At 41.1% G+C, this 15,045-nt stretch overlaps 1 protein-coding gene across 1 annotated transcript in view; it reads right to left on the bottom strand.

Annotated features, from left to right (window-relative positions):
• The window catches only part of gmds (GDP-mannose 4,6-dehydratase), a 119,585-nt gene that overhangs the window by 11,342 nt on the left and 93,198 nt on the right, over nucleotides 1–15,045 (bottom strand). The window contains exons 8-9 of the mRNA XM_079575070.1: nucleotides 14,805–14,923; nucleotides 14,267–14,363 (exon numbers count right to left, since the gene is read on the bottom strand). Coding sequence (XP_079431196.1) covers nucleotides 14,267–14,363; nucleotides 14,805–14,923 — 216 coding nt within the window. The remainder of the gene's footprint in view (nucleotides 1–14,266; nucleotides 14,364–14,804; nucleotides 14,924–15,045) is intronic.

The following is a 15,045-nucleotide window of genomic DNA, read 5'->3' as shown; positions in this document are numbered from 1 at the left end:
GAGACATTAGGCAGGTCAGCGTACAATTAACCCCTGCAGTCCAAACTTTAAACAGAGAGGAGGGAGTGGTGCGGGACTATACGTCGACCACCCGTCAGCATCGCAGCACTTCTGCTGACTGTACAGTGGCTTCAGAAAGTCTTTTATTCATACTGATACTGCAATTACACACATTTCTTTTCAATTGATAAAATTCTTGATTCTGGATAATATATAGATATGTAGAGTTAGGTGGATTTGGGGAATTCTCAATATTTTTTGCAATAATTTTGATAATCGTGAATTGAGTTGAGAACCACTGGTCTACATGAACCAGTGTGGACTCTTTTATTAAAGAACTAAAAATGTAATCAGCATTGTCACAATCAAACTTCTACATAATTAAGAACAAATAGAGAGGTATGAACACTGTGCATGTGTTTTATTTTGAAGCGCTTCCTGTCTTGTGTTTGATTTTTTGGGGTGTGTGGAGGGGTGCGCATAGTGGTAGGCTCTATATACCTGTCCCGTAGCAGAATCCCTGGCAGAGCGGGCTTGTTTACAGTGGGATATTGAGTGAGTCGGGGGCTTGAGCTGAGTGGAGTCGGATGCGGTTCACACATTCCGACAGAGACTCGAATTACACTGCAGGAAACACCGGCCCTGCGAGACACACATACACACACATACACACACATGCACACACACGCACACGCACACACACACACACAAACACACACGCACACACACACTTGCATAAGGACTGACGGGGCTGATTTATTCCCTCAAACGCACACACACATTTGGAGACAGGGAGTGCAAAATCTCAGCCCAAGCCCTCTTCCATCCCTCACTCACTTTCCTCCTTTCCCCTTCCTTCCTGCCTTTCCTGTCACTGGAGTCGTTTTGGCCCGGGCTCAGATTGTTGCTCATATAATAACAACTAGTGTTAAAGAGAAAGTTGGTCATCAGTCACACATAATTGTCAAGTATTACTGTCTCTACGTATTAGCCTATGAAACACCATCTAATTTAAAATTGAGTTTTCAATGTTGAAAATAAAATCCATCATACACTATTTTGCCCGGTAAAAATTAGAATCATTTCAAAACTCAGAACTCCTAATCAAAAGTGTAAAGTGTGTCACATAAAAACAATAAAAGCTAGGCCAATATAAAGAAACATGGCTGCTATAATGTTTTTATATGTGTTATATATGTTTTTATACATATATTGAACAATCAACAATATTTTAGGCCTGTGATATCGAGAGCAAGTCTCTTAATCTGTATTGCTAATGAGTCAGAGTGAGTGAGGTCTGATGGGATGTGTGGTCCACACACAGAGGGCTGAGTCCTGTGACGCTGACTAAAACTGATGGATGTTTAAGGTGTCTGAATTTCCATTCCCCAAACCATTATAAAACATCTTCTACTGTCAAAACACTAAACGACTCCATTTATAAATCTGATGCTGCAGCAGTTGAGGGGAGCACAGCTGAGTTCACGGCGAGGGCCTCGGTCTGAACCCCGGCCCAGATCCTCCCCTTTGTCTCCTAAAGCACCCCTCAGCCTCTGACAGCCCGGCCGCCGTGTTCCCTGTTCAGCACAGAATTATGGGTAATGAAGCCCAGCTGGGATTAGGGGGCAAAGACACAAACTGACATAACTCACCCTTTTCTCGCGCACCCTGTCAACAACACTCCCCCCCGCTATATATGACCCTCGCTTCTCTCCTCCCTGTCTGGCAGATTTCTCTCTGCACTAACTAAAGGTTGGCTGATTGCGCAGGAATTTCTATCCCACAATTCTTTGCGCTGTATCTACATTGCAGACATGGCCAAGAGAGTTATGGCAATGCGCTACAGAAGATCTACCTATCCATCACTGTGCCGGCATCCCAGGCCAAATAGAGACAAAGTACATTCAATACACGGTACAACAGTCAATACTGGATAGGTGCCAAAAGCCTAGAGCAAAAGTCGAGGCACCACCTTCTTGTAGTGTGTTCCAGGCTTAATAACCACCTATGCAGCACCGCCTGTCACTGTTTTATCAATGCGTCTTTATACTGCCTCTTGACTGTGTCTTGCAGCCTGCAGCCATGTCTATGTTCCTCTCAGGGAGCAGTACCGGGTCAGACCGTGGGTTGGACTGCTGAGGGGCCCAGGGTGGTTCCGCTCTGACGGTAGGAGGAAACTCCTTCAGGAAATACCAGACTGCCAGACACATACAATCCACAATCTCTCTCCTCTTTCTCCTGCAGCAGTGGATAAAAACTGCAGCTCAGGTCAGAAATGCTCACAGCTCCTCTTTCATTGCGAAGCACCCTGTGACAACACAAAGGAGCCAGCGGTTTAATATCTCAGGTATGGCAGCATGTGGCGTTACACAACCCAGAGTTTTTGGCAGGCAGCCACGTGTTTTTATGGACTCAATTACAGCTAAGTCTAACGAGTGAGCTCAATTTAACAATAAATCAGCAGGAACACAGAGTCAACTGCACCACTCAGACAAGTCCACCCAGGTGTTTCCAAAAAATGACAAAGCGAGGAAAAAACGGCAGATGCCCCGCCAGGACTATTTACAGTAAGTAAAATTAACAAGGCCTTTTGTTAATGGATAGAGAAAAAATGCTTTTAAAATCTGGATAGGGCAGTTGTGACGCATCAGGTCCACAGTATATTTTTGGTACGGACTTTGCCTCTGACGATACATTGCCATGTGTAGATTCCAATTATTACTTATTTTTGTCAATGAACTCTACTGAAACAATAATGTTTAGTTTAGTGGATGTTATTTGATCAAGAAGGAATGTATTAATATTTATACTGCACAAATGAAAAAGAACTTAAAAGTAGAATCTTCAAAGAATTTACTAGCTCGTCTTCTGAAGAGGAACTTAATAGACAATCTAAATGGGAAAAGGAATTGATTGATTGAAGAAAGAGTAGGGTGTTAATAATAGTATTTCGGCAGAATTTTGAAACATCTAATACAATTCCAGTCATCTGTTCACGTTGCAAACCTGGGCGACTGACCACAGGAAGTTCTAATCAGCAGTCCAGCGAGGCTACCTTCCCGTTCTCCCGGTGACCTCCTCCACAGCGTTTCCCTTCCACAATAGAGATACCAGGATCACATTACTAACTGTGAAAGTCAAGGGTCAATCCCATTTTTCAGTGCTCCCTGCTCTAAGTTCCCTTGCAGCTCCTTTCTTAGGGTTACAGCCTCCTGTCACCTAAATTCACATCAGTTCACGCGTGGCGAGGGAGTGGCATCCGTTTTCTCGAACTCGGCTGCTTTGTTTGACGGACACTTGTGTGATCTCCGGGGACATCTGCACAAAGAGGTGGACATGGGTAAAAAACATGTGAACCACTGCGGGTTCCTTGTGGCATTGTGTTGTGCACATCATTCGGTCACAAGAGCTCGGATTTTAGAGGGTTAAGGATATCAGGTGACTGGGAGGTAAAGGGCTGAGTAACAGATCACTTAAAGCAGATTTTTCAAAACTGAGCGCTTTAAGATCAATCAAAAAGCAAAAGTTGACCTTTACAAACATGCTCTGAAATTAAAGGGATATTTCATGATTTCATTTCCTAGTTATTGATTTGTGTTGTTGATTTCTGGAGATATATATATTTTTGAATTCATGCAGTCATGCAGCAATTTGAAGAGTTTAGTGGTGCTAGGCTAGTGCTAGGCTAGCGCATGTCAATGGTAACTAGTAGCCTGCATTAAAAACCTCTTCAAAATCATGGGGTCGTCCTCCAAACGTTGATATATCTGATTTGTAGAAAGCTCCTTTGTGAATTCCACGTGTAGTAATGCCGGCCGCAGGTAAACAAACTACTGTAGATCCGGTAACCAAGCGGATCACTCCACTGTTGCGTAGCTTACAACCAGGAAGCTTAAATATAAGTTATTTTAAATGCAAAATGGCTATATTTCATAAATTATTCAGTCTGGTGTTATAAGTGATTTGCTTCAGGTGCACTGTGCTTGGATCAGACTGTTTGTAATGCAGGCTACTAGTTACCATAGACATGCACTAGCCTAGTACCACTAAACTCTTCAAATATAAGAACTGCATGAATTCAAATATATATATATATATATATATATATATATATATATATATATATATATATATATATAATGCATTTCCAGTTTATCACAAAGTACTATCATAGTCATGTAAATAACACTAGCTACAAGATGGCTACAAAAATGTTTGCTGACACAATATACTGAGGAACAAAACAAATTCAATTCTACTAGAAGAATAATCAGATGCAAGGCCTTTAATATTTTAGTGTTCTCTTAAATGAAATAACTAGAAGTGATAGCTCTGTGGTGCGTTCAAGCTTCACCTAAGGCTTTACAACTCTATAATTGTGGTAATGCTACAAATGACACACAGTTAAACAAGTGTAGTACACACAAAGTTGACAGCAGAGCAGCCCATTAAATCACTGCTCCTATACTTCAGAAAACCGCACCCACATGTGCACTCGGCGTTCACAGCGCACTATCCACTGGTACAGAACATTTTGTGTCCGTTTAATTACTGCTTCCGAGTGCTGTCAGACAATCATGGATACAGACAGACAGGCATCCAAGTTAAAGATGGGGTCGGATTTTTAAAGAGCACAACTTATAATGGCCCCATAATTACACCTCAAACTCAATAGTAGACGGTGCATTTTGATGACGAGAATATGGGTGCAGTGAGTTTTAGACATAATGCATTTGAAAGCATTAAAGACATAGAGTACCACGAACTTCTCAAACAGTGAATCACTTGCAGGAAGTGCCGATTACTAAGGCACTTCTGAATCAATATGGAGCAACCAAATCAATATTTTTCAACCACTTGAACCTTGTCACATTTTTGGTCCAGAAAGTTTATAGATTTAAACAGTTTGACAGCTATAATAGCCCGAGACACATTTGCTATAACCCTCCATCATTCTCCTCCCAAGAAGCTCCCTATGACCGCTCTGGCCTACATTTCCAGGTAAGGGAATGTGAACGGCCTTAGAGTCAACCATCTCTAAGCGGGACACTCAATTCTCTGTAATGTACGGAAACCTTTTAAAATAACGCTAATATTTCAAGCTCCCTTTGTGCAAAAGTCCCGGGTGCCTCTGCCAGACTTCTCCCTGTACCGCTGCGCTGATAGGGCCGTTTCATTTGTCAGGGGTCGTAAATCCAGCGCGGCGCAGCTCAACAAAGCTTGTTCGACGGATAAATCACGGCGCTCATAAAAAGCCATTTGCTCCTTTATGTCTGTCTGGTGTTCAAACATTCACCTCGATCCATCAACGGCGCAAACTGGAGCCCCGCTTACCTCAGAGTCCCCTTATCGGCTTGTGCTAGGAGGAATCTGAAGAATCCGAAAACACAGACACATGCTGCTTTTTTGAAACACTTGCTAATTTCTGGCGCGCGGTTCGCTCAAATCGATCACAGATGTTGGCGCTAACTACTGTTGCGAGAGAGGAATAAAGCAGTAATTGACTTCCCAGTGTGAATCCAAGGACGATGTTAACATGATAATAAAGTCAGAGAACAGATTCTTCGATTTTTTGCAGAGTGCAAAGTGTAGTGACCCCACCCAAAGGAATCGGCTTCGTAGCAAACTCAGCACTTTTCATTCCAAGCCGTTGCGGTTCATATAGCGGTCTAAAGCTGAGATGAAGCACCTCCACAGAGCCAGGGATCCTCGAGCGCACACTGCCGGCCTCTTGCTGACACCAGCCCACTGCCAGAGACATAAAGCAGGATAATAATAGCAGCTCATTCCTATCCCGCGCAGGCAGACGGGGCTCAGGACTGTCCAAGAGGAGATTTAAGTGAAGAGCTGACAAATGACAGTAAATACCACAGTCTACGACCCTCAGAGAAATCTCCTCTGTGAGGTTCAAGTGCAGTATTTAGTGGGCCGATATCTTATCCAGTCTAATCATGTCAATTTGTGCTTGAAACGAACAGATTTATAGTGATTTTACTAATTGCTTAACTTATTGCCAGAGGCAGGAAGTTACATTTGCTGAAGTGAGTAACTTTTTCAAGAAATTGTACTTTGTAGAGTAGTTTTATCATATGTTACTTTTACTTCTACTTGAGTAAAATTATAAATATATCTAAAAATAGATGTGGATTGTCTCATGCACCTTGTTCTTTCTCCCAAATTATTCAGTTTTTCTGCATTTTTATGCCATTTTCTTTGTAAATATCACAATTTCCACATGATTTTCTGTTTTGTTTCACACAATTTATGGCGCCATTGAAAATAAATCAGACTTTTTCACTCAAAGAGTTACTCACAGAACTCCATTAACTTTTTCTCCAAGTACTTTTTGGTCACGGTTTCGGGGTCACGGTTTTGGGTCACTACTTTTTACAAATTATTTCAAAGTAACGTGACTCTTACTTGAGTAAATAGTTTGGCCACTCTACCCTTACAGGTGAAACTTAAATTAGAATATCGTTAAAAAGTGCATTGGTTTATGTACGGCTTGAGCTGTGAAACTGATAAGATGGACTCATTACATGCAGTGAGATATGTGTGATCTTTATTTGCTATAATTTTGATTATTATGGCTCAGCTTGTAAAAACCCCAAATTAGAAATCTCAGAAAATTAGAATATTTTGAAAATGGACTGTAAGCCATAATCATCAAAATTATAACAAATAAAGGCTTGACATTATGTAACTTTGTATGTCATGAGTCTATATTATATATTGGTGTTACATTTTGAGTTGAATTACAGGAATAAAGGAACTTTTAAACGATATTCTAAATTTCCGAGTTTCACCTGTATTACTATGCTTTTTTTTTAATTTTTTTATAGAGTTTGTAAACTCCCACCTTATCCCTAAATTGTCTTCTAAAAATCATCACAAGACATGACGGACATGGCAACTCACTGTTTGCATAGTATGGCTATCTATGTCAGCCTGCCTCAGGGCAGCTGTAGCAGCAAAGGTAGAAGCCTACACCTCCACGAGACACAGTCAAAGATCTGAACGATTCAGTTGATATTAAGGACAGGTTTCAATGACTGTAATAACAGGTTAAGCACATGTGTCACTGCCCTCTATTGTGTGCAAATCTTTAGCCAGGTAAGACTCTGTCAGTCACAAAGACAGAATGCCACTCAGACTCTGGCCTGACAAATGGCCGTTATAGAAGAACATAACCATAAAAATGTCAACTAAAATTGCTACAAACAAACACTTAAAGTTATACAGGTGAAACTCGGAGTGCATTCATTTCTGTTATTCAACCTAAACTGTGAAACTAATATATGATAGACTCATTACATGCAAAGTGAGATATGTATCGCCTTTATTTGTTATAATTATTAGGGCGCAGCTTGTAAAAACCCCATATTAAAAATCTCATAAAATTTGAATATTTTACAAATGGACTGTAAGCCATAATCATCAAAATCTATATCACATACAAGTTTAACATTTTATGTTGAATTACAAAAATAAATGAACTTTTCCAAGTTTCACCTGTATACTGTTATCATGTTTGTAGTTGTACTGTACTATAAATACTATTAGTCAAAGTTTATGAGTACACCGTGCCCTCCAGACGACCTCAACTTGTGAACTTGAAAGGCACACAGTAGAATTGCAGGTGAGGATAGAGCGGTCTAAGCCTATCATTAAACTCATTTCATGATTCCTAGTCATGCTTTTCCCATCTCTCCCATAATGCACTTGACAGGTATGTAATTTTCAGACAAGACAGATCGACACCATGTGAACGAATGGTGCCGCGATTGACAATGATATTCTCAGATGGCGGGTTCATTGACGAGCCCTCTTTCTTAAAACGACGTGTCAATTGTATCCTTAAAACAAAAAGAGAAAGAGAAAGATGATTGGTAAACATGTTGAAATGCTAGAAATTTAACGTTACCATGGAAATCCACCCTGTTGTTTCTAAAACACTGTGTCCAAATGATTGCGCGATTTATTGATAGCAGTAACAAAATTAGTCAACTGTTAAAGTCTTCATTGAGGTGAAGCCAAAGTGTATGAGTTAGTGGCGGCCAGAGGTCATAATGTCAACAACACATTTATTTGCAAGTAGGGACTATGCCTGCTTTTCTCATTGCAAAACGGAAATATTTTTTCCATAATGTGACATGACAGAGTTTTTTCTGTTATGTCAGTGTATTTTTAAAATACGTCGCAGTGACGTAGTGCTGTATAATGAAAAATGGAACGAGCCTATCTAATGTCAAATCAAATATATAGTTGTCCAACGCGAGCAAGCTAAGTAGAACTTCTCTGTGTAAAGGAACAGTGCTACGAGCAACTTGGGATTGGATTTATGATGTCTGGACTGGCTTAGTGCCGTGAAATAAAATCCTACACCACCTCCGCTTCTTTATTAGAGAATATTACACCACACCCACTTTAGAAATGGTTCAAATTATAATATTCAAGACAATTTATTAAAGATGCATTCTATTGAACAAGGGATGTGCACCTTCCTTACGGTCACATGCTTTTACATAACAGACAAAGGAACGATGAAAACAATGATTTCCCCTCTCATTAAAGCAGTACTAAGTAACTTCTTTAACTTAATAAATCCTTTTCATAGTCCCTCTGGGGGTAATACAAGTGTTAATGGGATGATTGGGGGCTCTTTCATCTCCCCCCAGTGTCTCTGGCACTGCACCGGGTCGAAGGCCATTAATGGAATCATGTAGAAGAAGCTAAAAGGCTAACGGGCAAAGTTTGAGTGAAAAAAATATCTCCATTGTGTAATTGGATGTACTATATCCCTTACTCCCTTTGTCTTTTCTGTCAGCGTAATATTTACTCTCACGGACAATCAATGAGTAAAAACAACAACATGCTACGACACCTGCAGTGGCGCTTATGGCCTCTAGGGGCAAGAGTTACTTAGTACTGCTTTAAAACCTTCCATTGTTATGTGGCATAAATATGACAAAGCAAAGAATTTGCTTTGACAGCATTCACAGAAATATTGCTACCATTGCTGTGAGTGACAAAGTATGACAAATAGTAAGTTAAATACTATTATCATGAACCTATGCTTTATTTTGTAATGACAAACTCCCCCAATTTTGAAAGGTAATGTGTATGAGCTTGTTATTGCAATTAAGGTTAAGAACAGTCTGCCCCAGGACAAAAGGCACAACATGTTACGTAATATAATATAAATTGCTTCTCATTAATCCAGCCTCTTCTCGTATAGACAGTTGTAATAAACAGCAGTAGGTCTGAAAGATGATGACATTTTCACTTTCTCCATCTATGCCAGACATGTAACTATCCTACACGCTGATGCCATTTATCAATTACATCTCCAAAAATCTGCGTGCATTATTTGACAACACTGATCCTGTTGATGAAGACATAAAATCATTTAATAAGTGAGATATAAATCTATTTGAGATTTCGTGCACCTGCCTATAACTGAACCAGGACTCATTGAAAGCCACAAGGAATGTGTTTTTAATCCCTCACTGATCATATCTCGATGTTCCACAAAGCTTAACAATACAAAACATTATTTAGTAACCTGATCAGTCAGACTAGGTTCGTCAATTGCATCAACAGGTGCTGTAAAGTCCTTGCCAACAGTTGTAAACGGTTACCAAAACAGTGCCACGGCTCTCCCATCCATCACTGGCGCCTTTGTTTCAGCTCGTACAGCAGTGACGTCCAGGTCAGTGACGTATGACGGCATGTGGCTTAGTGAACTGTGAGTTCGTTACCTGCCCCAAAGTGATGGAATGACAGCTATCTGGATCTAGGGGAAATACGTAATAATGTCACACACAGACGACGTGCATCAGGCACATACTGAGGTGTGTTATAGGCCGAACGTGGGAGCTATGGGATCCTGCACTGATGGAACTCAAACTGGTATGACAGCTCAGTCTGCAGGGTGACCTTAAAATAGCTTTAATCACTGAATCAGTAACATGTTTCACTTTTCAACATGGGGCTAGGCCTGCATGTTTAAGACAAAAGGGTGAGCCTCCATTGCTCACAGCATGTCTGAAGGAATGCTGGTACGTGACAAAATCAAAGAGAACTCATTTACATTTCCCTCACTGCTTTTTATGGGAAACTGCAGGTGATTCCTTCACGTCAATCAAGCCCTGATATAAAGATTGATGGTCCACCATTCCAATCTACTGACAGTCAGATGGATGATGTGGAATTTAATTTTCAACATAAAAATAAAAACAACAGTTGTGACAACCTGTAAAGGAATAAATCATTCTACAAAGAGAGATTTTTGGTTGACATTTGACATTATAAGGTTCATGTGCGTTCGCTCATCATTTTTGGTTTCATTGCTTTGAGCATTTTAAATATCAATTCATATTAAGCACTGATTTTGAAGGACGCATTTACCGAAAGCCATTTATTTCAACTGAATAGAGTAACGCAACTTGGTAATAATAAAAAAGAAAAATACGCTCAAACGGGATAAGTGAAACAACCAGTTGTGATGTCACTGACAACAGATTCAAAGGCGAGAGAAAGTCTTTGCGCAGAAGTGATGTGAGCGCAGAGAGGACGCACAGATAATGAATGACTGAGACTTCCCATTCATCACGACTCCGCCTCCCACTCTGCTCGGACAAAACCTCTGCTGTCACTCAACTCGGCGCTTTGGCCTCCAGCGACGAGTGAACCTGGAACTATGACAGGCTTCGGCGCTTCACTCCGAGCATGCAAGCATGTACCTGCATGTGTACAGACACTAGTACAAATGCATCCTTCAGGGACAATTTGTGGGTCTTCACAAAGATCCCAATTTGTGGGTCTTCACAAAGATCCCAATTTGTGGGTCTTCACAAATCAATTTAAAATGCAGAATTTGAATTTCTCTCTTGGAAAAAAATCTGATAAACATGCAGTAATGTTCTCTCACACAATAACATGTAATTCATGTTTTAGAAATGGAAACTGTTTCGTCACAGGACAACAATGCGGCGACACCTGAGGGCTTAACATTTGAACAAAAGAAGTCAAAATCCACACTGCTACTGTTCGTTATCACATAAAGCTATTTGTATAAACAGCACTGAACGGAAATAAACACGGATTAGGTTACACGGAGCACTGTCATGCTACAAAAGGTCATGCTCCACTGCGATACAGTTTATCATGCAGCACACAATGGCCACATCACTGACATTTTACAGAAGTATGTCAGTATAATCCCATTTCCCACCTCGCTGCTGCAACACACCCCATTATCTGAAGATCACTGCACATAATGAATAACGATGCAGCGCAATAATTCATCTCTTGGTCCATTGTGCAAGAGGAATTTCTCATCAAATTCTACCGGAGTGATGCACTGATTGTTGTTTGTTCCCTATAGCAACCAGGAGCAATCAAACCATTAGGGCAATCGTACCCAGTGACACACCTTGGCTCATGTGCTCGGAGCCAAACCTCAGCTGGCAGGGACGAATCAGGAGACAGACGTGTGATTGACAGCTATGCAACTGCTTTACAGTGGAAAAAGCTGCAGCCGTTTGGTCACAACCGCCAACAAAGCTTCGAAACCGCACGTATTCAGCACAAAACATCGAAAACATATTGGGTCTTTGTGCCACGCAAAAAGAAGAGACAGTAGCTTCAAGCATGCCGGTGAATATGTCATTTGCTAGAATCACACCCAATTAAAGGAATTAGCTTCATGTTGGCTCATGAAGAGATTGTGGTCGACCTAATTAGAAAGAAGTATAAACACTTGTATGTGCACAAAACAAATTTGTGTGGGAATTTGTACTCATGTTAATATATTGGAGGCATCATCATTCTCTGAGGTGGATCATTTCTCAGAGACAAGGCTGGGATAAACAGACAAGTGCACAAATGTGTTCACGGAGAGGCACAGACTTGCACCACATGTGAGGCACACCTGCACCATGACCCCCCAGCAGCCTCCCGAGGGGCTGCGGAGATAAATGGGCTCATGTCAGACACACGGCCTGACAGCGATCGTGATGAATTACACATATATTAGTACACAGCCCGGGGATACACTCCAACCAGTCGCACTTCCACACCCCTGTTTAAACACACGCACTCTAAAACGCATGATTTTTACTTACTACTAAAAGAGTAAACTTGACACCACTAAGGCCTGAGTCAGCTAGAGTCCTAGCACACACACGTGATGACAGGTATTTCCACTTGAGGAGAGCCACAATGCTGAGCTGTGAGCCTGGTGTCAACCGCTTCCTGTCTGCAGGGGTGAAAGGTTAAACACCCTTCAGTCTTCTTAAAGCTTACAATTGAAAAGAATGATCAGGGAAAGCTAGAATACACAAAACTTCTGAGTCAAATCAACAAGAATTCAACATCTGACAATCTGTTCCAAAATTCTACTTTTTGAGTAAGTTGATATATTTCTGGAATAAGATGTAAAAGATGGTTCTGTGCTGAGAAACACCGGGATTATTCTTTATTTGTTCGGGACGGAGCATGTTACAGAACATACATACATGCATTCATACGCAAAAAGGCAAGAGATAAAAGAATTGCTAAATTATACCTTTCTGTGTGCGTTGGCGACTGGCGTCCGAGCCACTGTCTTGGTACACAAAGTTAAAATTCCTGTATTTTACATGAATATCCAATCGGTCTCAGCACCGTCATTGATCTCTGATTTGAAATATTTTCTGGCCTCATCCATTAAGAGCATCTGGACAGTGGACCGTCTAATTTACTCACTGCCTTGCCCAAGAATATGGCAGAAAGCACTTGAACAATCAACCTTCGGATTAGATGATGAATGCTCTAATTGTATACAATGTTATCCATGAAATAGTTGTAAATAATTGTTCCCTCAAGCAAAAAAATGTTACTTTAATCCTGCTCCTCCCATTCACTTTTCCTTAGGCAAGACACTGAACCTACTATTTACTGTTGCGAGAATGTTAAATGGGACGGAACATGTATACGTCAATGACATCTTAATGTGCTGCCGTTTACACTTGGGATCATAAATATTACATTAGTGGTTTATTAGTAAATGTTTTATCAATCATGTCCATATCATGTCAACACATCGTGCGTAACCCCACAAGGGTAGAAGAGAGTGAGGTCTCATCACACAAAAGCACAGGTCCAGGTGTGTGAGTGGTGCTCCCATCGGCTGAGCAGTCCATCAACGGGCTCCATGATAATCCTCCACCATCACTCAACTGGAAATACGCCCTAATCTCAGCAGGTCCCGAGCTCAGCCGAGGGGTGCTGCTGGCTTTCAAGTGAGAGCCTGACAGCTAATCTGGGGCACAACACCCAGGAGGTAAGTCTACACTCTCCCCAGGGAGGAGCCGTGGTGATGAGCGAAAGACCTCCCAAATGCCCAGGATGCTTAAAGATGCTCAGAAAAACGCTTGGCTGATTTAAACAGAAATAGGTCTGTGTATACTGACAGCATAATTTACTATCATGTCAAAGAAAGTGCTGCTGTCCTATAAAAAGAAAAGAAAAGTGCTTCATTTGTCATTATACACGGAGGATGGAAGGTTTATACGTATGAGCCAGAGTCCTGTTCTGTTCTCAGGTAAATTTCCTAATTGTTCCTATATAAATATATCATCTACATGGCAACTCAGGATCTGAAAACTGTATCTGCACATTATAAACAGAAAGTTTTACTGCATTGTATACAAGTATTGGATCTTTTTACTGTAGCTGATTAGTTCTGTCATGCCTTTTTTAAAAGTCTATGGAAAAATGTAATGGGATTTTTATTTCCCGAATCGAAGACGATTTGGGTTTGACAGCTGAGTTCCATTCGTCTTGAGGTTTGGAGCAGAGGTAGTTGATCAAACATGTTCAAGACAATGTTTTACGCTTCATTCATTCACATGACCTTACAACATGTAAGCCAATCAGCACCAACTGGCAGTATAGGCAGGGTGCTGTGTAGAACTTGGGGATTGCAAGTTTAGGCGCTTACAATAAGTCAGTCGAGGTTGTCAGCTAGACTGGAGCTGATAAGTGCATGGTTCACACACAATGACCGGTAATCAGATACAACCAAAGAAAAAGAGCAACATTCAAGTTAAGGTCAGGTACAGTATATGAAGCAGGAAATACTCGCAGTGCAAGACATCGTATGGAACCATCCATCATTTATTATTCATGTGTTTGGTTCATTTTGAGGCAGTAATTGTTCCTTTGTTAAACACTACAGTAAAGGAAGTGAAAAGTAGAAACAAAAATATCCCAGACTCACCACTTCAACAGGGCGGAAGAACTTGGGATCTACTCTGACATGCACAACTCCAGTCTCCTGACATCGGCCAATTTCCTGCTCATCTTTTCCCTCCCAGCTGCAATGACAGAAAAAAAGGTGTTGATCTTTCTCCGACTCCTTGGGAAGACTAAACATGTCACCAGTTTTCAGTTTGGACATAGGCCCTGACCAACATGTCAGAATAATACAAAGCAAAGAAAGGGAGTCAAAAGAAAGGCGCCAAAATGAAGAAACACATGAACTGCTGGTAGATGGACCTGTCGGTAAAGAAAAACTGGTTGTGAGTGAGAGAGTTTAGAAACAGATGGGGGAAGTTTTGTTTTTGAATATTCAATACAATTATTATGGCATTTTTATTGGCCGCACTTGGCAAGTAAGAGCGATAAAAGCATAACACTACCGGACATTTAAATTTTTATACGTTGCACACAGGAAAGGAAATAACAGCAAACTCGTCCACAAGCTTGTAGTGCTGACTCTTACAAGAAAACATTAGTTTAGGCCTGTATGAACTTACACAATGGTCTTCCCCACATGTGAGAAGGCGCGCTCCACAAACTCCCTGACGCTGTGCACCTCTCCGGTGGATATGACGAAGTCCTCCGGCTCCTCCTGCTGCAGCATGAGCCACATGGCCTGAAACAGACAGAGATAGAGAGGTCAAAGAGCTGACACATCATAAAGACAGTTCGACGCTCACTTTGGACACTGCCCAACTCTGCCCTGACAGACAGGAAGTGAACCGGCAACCCCTCCGC

The sequence above is a fragment of the Gobius niger genome, assembly GCF_951799975.1.
Source record: "Gobius niger genome assembly, chromosome: 17".
Classification (NCBI taxonomy): domain Eukaryota; kingdom Metazoa; phylum Chordata; class Actinopteri; order Gobiiformes; family Gobiidae; genus Gobius; species Gobius niger.
This window is presented reverse-complemented; position numbering and strand designations above follow the sequence as displayed.